Here is a 9,503-nt window from a genome sequence, read left to right as displayed (position 1 = left end):
GTGCTGCGTCACTGCTCGGAGACCTCTGACCCTCTGCTTTTTCTATGTCTATCCTGTCCTCCTGCCAGACACTGATCATTAGTTCCCCTGACTCTGACAGTAGTGAGTAGAGAAGGAGCCACTTTGGGGAAGATTCAGATGCTGTGGTCACATCAGGAAAGATATGAGAGACACAGCCTTGGAGGAGACCTATGTTGCAGAAGAGAAAGAAGCAAGGGTCAAGCAAGAGGTAGAGGTCACTGAAACCCCAAGAGTAGGAAAAGAAATCTCCAACCCTTTGCCCTCACATCTCCTAAGATGCTTGAATTCCTTCCCTAAGAACTATGAGCCTGGCCGGCGTGGCTCAGTGGTTGAGCGTCGACCTATGAACCAGGAGGTCACGGTTCAATTCCGGGTCAGGGCACATGGCTAGGTTGTAGACTCGATCCCCAGTGGGGGACGTGCAGGAGGCAGCCAATCAATGATTCTCTTTCATCATTGATATTTTTCTCTCTCTCTCCCTCTCCCTTCTTCTCTGAAATCAATAAAAATATATTAAATGGAAAAGAACTATGAGCAATTTGGGTTGGAGATGTATCTAATTTTGTTTTACTTCTACTCCCTCTATAGCATATACACTGAGTGGCCACATTATTATGATCTCTGAATGCATAATAATCTGGCCACTCAGTAAATATATATATAATACACACACACACACACACACACATATATATATACATACACACACACACACATATATATATATATTAGAGGCCCGGTGCATGAATTTGTGCATGGGTGGGGTCCGGCCTGCCTGCTGGTTGAACTCCTGGTCGAGGGGACAATTTGCCTATTAGCCTTTTATTATATAGGATATACATTGAGTGGCCAGATTATTATGCGTTCAGAGATCATCATCATCTGGCCACTCAGTGTATATGTAAGGAGTACAACTTCACAGTGTATCCTTGTGAAGCCGAATGGAGATAGGGAGCCGGTGATCACGGACGGGCATGACAGGAAGGAGCCTGCCTACCCGGGCAGATTTCAGCACCTTGGACAGGAACAGAGTCCTGGAGGGGGATGGGCTATCCTGGAGACTCAGGCAATCAGCCCACAGATGTCTGGCAGTGGCTGCCCCTTGGGTGGGTAGGAGATGCTCCCATGAAGACTCTACCTGATTCAGGGTGCAGAGCTTCCCCCGTCCATCACTCCCACCCTCGTGTCTTTCTCTTGGAACTTACAACTTGTGTTTTAAAGAAAGGAACTATCCTGGAAACAAAGGAAGTCATATCTGACTCTAGCAGCTGTCTGGCAATGATGATGATGATGATGATGATGATGATGATGATGATGATGATGATGATGATAATATCAGAGCTACCATTCAGCGAGTGCTCTCTATGTACCACACAGAGTGCCAAGTGCTTTATGAGTTTAGCTCATTTCCTTCTCATGCCTCCCCGGGCTGTTCATCGTGGTCACCTGATGGACAAAGGAACGAAGGCTCTGAGAGGTGAAGTCACTCCCCCAACATCACACAGCTGTTCAGGAGTGGGTCCAAAACCCACGGTGTTTTGTTGTTTTTTTAAAAATATATTTTATTGATTTTTTACAGAGAGGAAGGGAGAGGGATAGAGAGTTAGAAACATTGATGAGAGAGAAACATCGATCAGCTGCCTCCTGCACACCCCCTACTGGGAATGTGCCCGCAACCTAGGTACATGCCCTTGACTGGAATCGAACCTGGGACCCTTCAGTCCACAGGCCGACACTCTATCCACTGAGCCAAACCTGCTAGGGCCCCATGGTGGTTTTTTTTGTTTGCTTTTTCTTTACTCCAGAGACATTGCTCTGAATTGCCCCATAACACCACTTCTCTAAGGTCCTGCTTGTACAAAGAAGGAGAGAAGGAGTGACTTGTCTGTTCTAGAGCTTCTAGTAGAAGAGGCCTGGGTGTCTCCGTCTCCAGTCCACGTCTGCGGGTAGAGGAGGGGTTATGCCCATCGGGCAGCCGGAGCAAGGGGGGACACACAATGCTTAAGCCACTGTCCAAGGAAACTCACGGAAGGCCGGGCAGGGCTGGTGCCGCGAAGCCCAGCGTCCTGCCCCGCCTGGCTCGGCCTCTGGGAAGCACAGCCCCTGACACCCACCTGAACTCTGTGCTGCGAGCTGGGACACAGACATGCTGGCTTGAGCCCCAGGTCCTGGCACAGCTGCCGCCAGGGGAGCAAGTTACCCAGACGTGGGCAGATGGGAACCAAAGGGCGTGGCTGGTGCCACCAGAGGCTCCTTGGGAAGAGCTGAGGGCGGGCCTGCTAGGCATGTGCCCTGACCGGGAATTGAACCGTGACCTCCTGGTTCATAGGTCGATGCTCAACCACTGAGGCATGCCGGCTGGGCAGGAGGTAATGTCCACCTGTAGGATGATGATGGCGGCATTATCATAGGCTCGTATGGAGGTTGCACAACACGATGCTGATCAGAGTACCTGGCACCTTGTCAGAGCTCCACTCATGTGCTCTGTGGGTGTCGTTTCATAACACTTGTGACGATGGAGGGTGATGCACAGCAAGATGGTCCTGTCTGGGGAAGGGCGCCGAAAAGGGTTCATGGAGCAGGTACCACGAGAGCTGACCTTGAAGGCTGGGAACAGAGGGAAGAGGGTGTGGAGAGGGCATTCCTGGCGGAAGGCACAGCCCGAGTGAAGACACGGAGGCCAGGTGTGCAGGGCATATCCTGGGAACGGCGAGGGGTCAGCGGAGGCAAGAACGTAGGTGCAGGGAGGTGTCGTGGTGAGAGGTGAGCCTGCCAAGGCCTGGAGGCTCTGAATGCCAGGCCGCCGTGCTCAGCCTGGATCCTGGGGCATCAGGACAGAGGAGGCGCTTGGGGAGATTCCGCCACCAGCATGGTCAGACCAGGAGAATGTCCCTTCATGCCCTGGGCATTTCAGAGGATCCCCCAAGAGTTTAGTTCGTACAAACAAGACCAGGATGGTCACCCTCAGGTGCACATCTAATGACCATCCGATTGTTTCCCTGAGTACATTATCAGGAGTGGAATCCCTGAACCAGACCGTTGGCATGCTTTATATCTGGGTTATCATCCGATGGAACGATTCAATCATCCACCCTGGAAGTGATGTCTCTTGCTACATTAAGAACAGCCAATGTTGCCTGGCTGGCGTGGCGCAGTGGTTGAGCGTCGACCTATGAACCAGGAGGTCACGGTTCGATTCCCCGTCAGGACACATGCCCGGGTTGCGGGCTTGATCCCTAGTAGGGGGTGTGCAGGAGGCAGCCAATCAGTGACTCCTCTCTCATCACTGATGTTTCTCTCTCTCTCTTCCTGTCCCTTCCTCTCTGAAATCAATAAAAATAAATTAAGAGAAAGAAAGAAAGAAAAAAAAAGGGACAGCCAGTGTTTGTGGAGCTCGCCCGTGAGCCCCTGCCCTGGCTGAATGCCTTCGTGAGCCATTTCTCCCATAATCCTCATGGCAGCTCCGGGAGGTCATTACGTAGAGTTGTACGTGAGGAGACCAAAGCTCAGAGAGGTTGGGTAAGTCGTCTTTGGTCACACAGCCTGTGAGTCGGCTCTGCCCCCGACGCTGACGTAGAGAGCTGTGGGCTGGAAGACAATCGTCAGGGAATCAGTACTGGGCTGGGGGAAAGGTGAGGCGAGGCAGTGGGAAGGTCAAGGGCAATGGCACGTTCTGTGTGAGTTTGGGCCAGTGACTCCTGACTCCAGGAAACAAGGACCTAACCAGGATGTGGTTGTCAGGAGTAAATGAGCCACACCCATCACAGGAAGCACTTCGCACGGGGCCTGGCACATTCTAGGAGCAGTTCACTCATACTAGTAGGTGCTGCCCTCAGTAACCCTGGGAGCAGTTTGAACCAGCAGACATGGGCGCCTTGGGAGATGCTGCCTCCTTGTGGCGATGCTGAGCATTGCCTGGAAGTGGACACGTAGGGACCTGACTAGGCCAAAGACCTGGGGGAGGGGAAAGACACCTCCCCCCCCCAACCCCCCCCCCCCATCCCAGCAGCGGTCTGCTGCAGCCTCCCAGGCCATGCAGGAAGTGTTGAGCTGATGGGACCCCAGAGGAGGCTTCCAAGCCAGCCCTAGGGGTCAGAAGCCACCTAAGGGGGTAAACTGAGGAAAGAGTGGGCTGTAGTCAGGAGAGAGGGTGCACCTGTAGAAGGGGGTGGGGGATGGATGGAAGGGAGTGTCCCAATTGGAGGGAACAGGGTATGAGAAAGCCCAGTCAAGAGAACCTCCAGCCCGGCCAGCGTGGCTCAGTGGTTGGGCATCGACCTATGAACCAGGAGGTCAGGGATCGATTCCCAGATGGGGCACATGCCTGGGTTGTGAGCTTGATACCTAGTGAGTGTGTGTGTGTGTGGGGGGGGGGGGGGGCGGGGCGCGGGGGGAACATGCAGGAGGCAGCTGATCAATGGTTTTTGCTCATCATTGGTGTTTCTATCTATCTCTCTCTCTGAAATCAATACAAATATATTTTTAAAAAAGAGAGAGAAAGAACCTCCAGATCCAAGGGAGCAAAAAGGACAGAATAGCTGAAGTAAACATTGGGGGTGAGGTTGTCCAGATCATGACGCAGGGCCTCTGAGAGCCACCACCAGGAGCCTGGGCTCGGGTCTGGACATTTTCAGAAGTAGTTGGCCAGATAAAGAAGCTGGGAGGGAGGCAAGCCCGAGGCCACTGCCCTCACGCTGGCCTGGAGGGGAGAGAGAGGAGATGCGGGAGTAGAGAACTGGGGACAGAAGTGACCGGAGTGAGAGGGAGCAGCCAGGGAAGAGAGACAAGGGCCTGAGCCCGAGCCTCAGGTGCCGGGGCAGCAGCCACAGGTGGGCGGAAACCTGACGCAAGGGTTCGGACAAGCAGGGGCTGCAGCCCAGGCCCTTGCCTTCTCCCTCTGCGGCTGCCTCTGGAGAAGGGACAGCAGACCAGGGCTGGGTCTGAGCTGTGACCCTACAGGCTGAGAGGCCTCCCCTCCCAGAGGCGTGGGTTGCAGCACCGAGGTGGACGCCCAGGCACCTGCAGGGGGCGCTGGTGGGCGGGCAGGGACCAGAAAGGCCCAGCGCTGGCCGTGGTGTGTGACACCTGGCCCCAGCAGTCAGCCTCCGCCTCGGAGGGCCCCCGGCCCTGCTCTCCGCCAACCACCACATCCCTGCTCATCCCCAGCAGAAAAGAAGAAAACTACACTTCCTGAGGATTTATTAGACCAGGGCTGTCCTGCCTTCCAGCCAGGCCCCAGCAGGCCCTGCCCCGGGGATGGGCTGGCCAGAGGCTCCGGCCTCAGGGTCCCCGCCGCCGCACGCCCGTGTTTCTCCCAGTGCCTGCTGCTCCTCTGTCCAGCCACGCTGCCACGGGCTGCCTTGGCTGAGCCGCTGGGAGTCCTGGGTCCCCAGCCTGCCAAGTGATCTTGGCCATGTTCCTTGCCCTCTCCGGGCTCAGTCCGCTTATCCTCCATGGGAGGATGTTACTTTCCTGTCAGAAAGACAAGGCTGGGCCCACCCGGTCCCACGGCCACTCGGTATCACCAATTCCGGGGTTCAGGGCTTGCCCCTGAGTCGCTGCGGCTGCTGCTCCTTGAGGCCTTTGTCGTTGTTTTCATCCGGTTCACACCCACTCAGGTGCCAGGGTCTCGGACCCCAGGGAGCCAAGCACCGACTCCCCTGGCAGGAGGAGGAGGTTGGGAAGCAGGGAGTGGGCCAACCCCCGGGCCAGGTGGCAGGCTGTGGTCAGGAGGAGCTGGGCTTCTCCACTGAGGGGTAGAGCTTGCGCAGGCTGGAGTCCAGGAGGAAGTCCACTGACCTGTGGGGCGAGGGAGGGGGATGAGCAAGTGACCAATGGGGGAATGGGAGGCAGGAGGTCAGGGCTAGGGGGAGGGACTCTCTGGATGCAGGGCACAAGTGCCATCCAAGTGGCAGCCATCCATCACCCTCTTCTTTATTCAGTCAGGACAACTGAGGCACAGAGAGCCTAAAAGACTCCCTCGTGGCCTCAGGGCCAGCTATGTTCCATTGGAGAAAGACTCCTCCCACCCCATGTTGGTCTGGTCCCATCTCTGGTTCTAAGTGCAAGCACATGACCCAAGCCTGGCCAATCAGAAAAGGGCAACTGGCTCAGGGGTGGATACCCAGTTTACAATGGACCAATGACAGCCTTCCTTGGGATTTTTGCTGTCACTACTAAGATTCCTATGGGGCTTGCTAAGCTGGTGGGATGGAAGCTGGGAGCTGCTGGGAGCCATCTCTGCTCCCAAACAGGGAAAAGTGAGTGAAGCCAACATGGGGGGGGGGGGAAGGGCAGCAAGGTGGGGAGACCCAGACCCCTAATGACATCATTTGGGTGCCTAGATCCAGCCATGCCTGAAAGCAGGTTAATGAATTTTCAGTTTCACAAAACAATTCCTATTTCTGTTACTAAAACCCTCCAGGGTGCACCTGCTCCCGCCTGCCTCTGGTTGTTTTGTAACACTTCGTGTTTGTTTGTGTGTTTTTTCTGGGAATTTGCTTGTCCTGTGTCCTATATCCTCCAGGCACCTCCGGCCCCTGCCTTCACTGCCAAAATACCTGCCAGATCATATGCCAAGGGCAAAGCCTGACCTTTCTACCTCTGGAGCCCCGCGTGCCAGCCCTGCCTTTGCTGCGATTGTTCTGTGCAAAGTGGGTCCACCCCTGCCTCCCAGGGCTTCTCTCCATCTGCAGAGAGAATGACCCTGAGGCCGGGAGCAGTGCCCACCTGTCGATGGGGTGGATGATGACGGGGATGACCAGCAGTCCCAGGGCCGTGGTGGTCCACTTGCGGGCAGCCAGAGGCCAGCGGGTGGCAGTGCCCAGGACGTAGAGAGAGGCCGCACACACACGGTTGATGGTGAAGCCTGGGATGGCCACAGAGGCCAGAGCCTGCCACACGAAGGTGTCCACCACAGCCACCGTCACCCTGGTGCTGCGGCTGGCTTCAGGGCTTGGCACCTGGTGGGCACAAGAGAAACTGAATTCGGCAGCGGCAGAGCCAGGGCACCCTGTGGCATGAGGCTGAACCAGGGAGAGGGAAGTAGGGGGAGGTGGAGTGCAGGGGGGGAGAGGGGGGAGGGGGAGCTGGGACAAACCCTGCTGGTATTGAGTATTGGGTTCTGGACTATACCATATACCACATTTTGTGCTGGGGGTAGACTTGCCCACATGCAGGACTTGGGTATAAACAAATGTCACATGCAGGGCTGGGGGGCGCGGTACACTATCCTACAAACAGGACTGCGTAGGGACTGTCCACATGCTTTACCACAGTGAGGGTATCCCAGGCAAGGCTGTGGACTAACGCTCCAGGGGAATGGCCTGGGAGGGGTGTCGAGGGGCAGGCTCGCACTCACCTCTCCTGCCTTTTTGCCCTTGTCAATGGCATCAGCCAGCACGTAGGAGCTGGACACCCCATAGCTCAGCCACACCACCGCCGCGGGCACCATGGAGCGGAAGGCCTCCCCCACCTCATTGGCGTAGCCTGGGCGGAAGGGGACATTTAATTCCGGGGAGCAGCGATGGTTCCACCAGGGGGCACTCCGGCCGGCTGGTTCTAGCCCCAGCCTGCACCACAGAAGCTGGATGACCTTGGACAAGGGATCGGGTCTCTCCGAACCTAGAAAACGGCCACCCAGGATGCCTACCTCAACGCTAGGGCCACCGTGGGAGAGCTGAGTGCAGTCACCATGATCACTCGCTCGCCTTCCTTCCCAGTCGGGATTCTGGAAGCTTCTGCGCGAATGGGGGAACAGGCAGCCACAGACTGACCAAGGGCACTCACCAGGTGCCAGGCCTTTCTGTGCTGTACGGCATTCTACCCTCACAACTACCACCGGGTGGGAGAGGCCCTGTGTCCATCCCTTTTTCCCAGGAGGAAGCTGAGCTCGGACAGAGCCAGGGAGAAGCTGGGATGGGGGTCCAGGTACTCGGGCTCCAGTGCCCCGGCATGTCAGAGAAGGCAACCGGCTCACCCCATTTCTCCAAGTAGGGCCTGAGCTTCAATCTGGGAGACAGGACCAGTAGAGACCCACTGCGCCCCCCCCACCCCAACCCCCAAAGGCAGGGCTGGGCCAACCAGAGCTGTGTGACCTTGGGCAAGTACCTAACCCTCTCTGAGCCCAATCTCTGGTCTGGGCAGCATGAGAACTAAGATCCTCCCGCCTTCTCCGGGACCCAGAACTGGCATATGAACTGGCAAACAGTGAGCCCTGCTTCCCCAGCTACAGGGTGGGGGAGTCGCCGTGCCCCTGGTGACCCCTGCCCCCGCTCTCACCCAGGTATCGCACCCACGTGTCCCGGAAAAGGTCGCGCTCAGCACCCTGCGGGGACGACTCCGACATGGCCCTTCCGCGGAGGCGCCGGCCACGGCAGCCGGTCCGGCCACCACTGCCGCTTCAGCTTCCCCAAACCCTCCGGTCCAAGGTGGAGGGACGGACTGAAGGTCCCCGACTGAAGGACAGGTGGTGCCGTCACCAAAAGCAGGGAGCGTCTGTAAATTCCCCCGCGCACCAAAGCCCCTCTCCCAGGCTTGGATTTTACAGGTTTCGTCACGTTTTCTAGGGGTTTAGAGGGCTGGCACGATCCTCTCCCAGGACTGAATGTAGTTTGGGAGCCAAAGAGGCCGGCGTTCAAATGGAAGATCCTGTCCTTCCCAGCTACACGTCATCGCCGTGTGACCTCAAGCTTCTGTACTTCTTGGAGCCTCACTTGATTCATTTCTTTTTTTTTTTTTAAATATATTTTATTGATTTTTTACAGAGAGGAAGGGAGAGGGATAGAGAGTTAGAAACATCTATGAGAGAGAAACATCGATCAGCTGCCTCCTGCACACCCCCCACTGGGGATGTGCCTGCAACCAAGGTACATGCCCTTGACAGAATTGAACCTGGGACCCTTGAGTCCGCAGGCCGACGCTCTATCCATTGAGCCAAACCGGTTAGGGCTCACTTGATTCATTTCTTAATCAGGGTATACCCCGGCGTTCGCTCCGGGGACGACGACGAATAACAGGTCATCTTTGGCTGTGTTTACTACTGGCCAGACTGTTGGCCAAAGACTAACAGCTAAAGACTTTACTGGGAAAAGACTGTAGACAGATTGCTTCCTTAAACCCTCCCCTCAACCTGTGACCCCCACTTTACAGATGAGGAAACAGAGGCTCAGAAAAGATGGGGCGCTTTTCCCGGGTCATACAGCTGCTACGCTGCGAAGCCGGGATTGGCTTCAGATCCTGTGCTCTTAAGACCTCAGTCCGTGAGCCTGGGAGAGTGAGTGGGGGGCACCCTGGCGAGATGGATACTTGGGCTCCGAAGTCCCTTCCCGACACGTTGCCATGATCATCTGTCAGCACTGACATCTAAACTGGATCAGTATGAAAACTAGACAGAACCTCTTGGGGGCAGGATCTTGAATGAATGAATGAATGAATGAATGAATGAATCATGAGGCCAGGGAACCAGAATTGTGGTGCAAGAC

At 56.0% G+C, this 9,503-nt stretch overlaps 1 protein-coding gene across 3 annotated transcripts; it reads right to left on the bottom strand.

Moving 5' to 3' along the window:
* Positions 1 to 5,204: 5,204 nt before the first annotated feature.
* Positions 5,205 to 8,718, bottom strand: MTFP1 (mitochondrial fission process 1). 3 transcript variants are annotated; one of them, XM_080649689.1, is made up of 4 exons: positions 8,302 to 8,718; positions 7,382 to 7,509; positions 6,751 to 6,983; positions 5,205 to 5,820 (listed from the first exon to the last, which is right to left on the bottom strand). In XM_080649689.1, the coding sequence occupies exons 1-4, from the start codon at positions 8,366 to 8,368 to the stop codon at positions 5,748 to 5,750; spliced, it is 501 nt and encodes a 166-aa protein (XP_080505815.1). In that variant the 5' UTR covers positions 8,369 to 8,718; the 3' UTR covers positions 5,205 to 5,747. The 3 variants fall into 3 exon arrangements, with proteins under 3 accessions (XP_080505815.1, XP_080505814.1, XP_080505816.1); XM_080649688.1 differs by having other exon boundaries at positions 7,382 to 7,644; positions 8,302 to 8,630; XM_080649690.1 differs by having other exon boundaries at positions 8,347 to 8,521.
* Between the last annotated feature and the right edge of the window lie 785 nt (positions 8,719 to 9,503).

Source organism: Plecotus auritus (assembly GCF_963455305.1).
Source record: "Plecotus auritus genome assembly, chromosome: 13".
Classification (NCBI taxonomy): domain Eukaryota; kingdom Metazoa; phylum Chordata; class Mammalia; order Chiroptera; family Vespertilionidae; genus Plecotus; species Plecotus auritus.
Note: the sequence above shows the minus strand (reverse complement) of the source record. Positions and strands in the feature narration are given on the sequence as shown.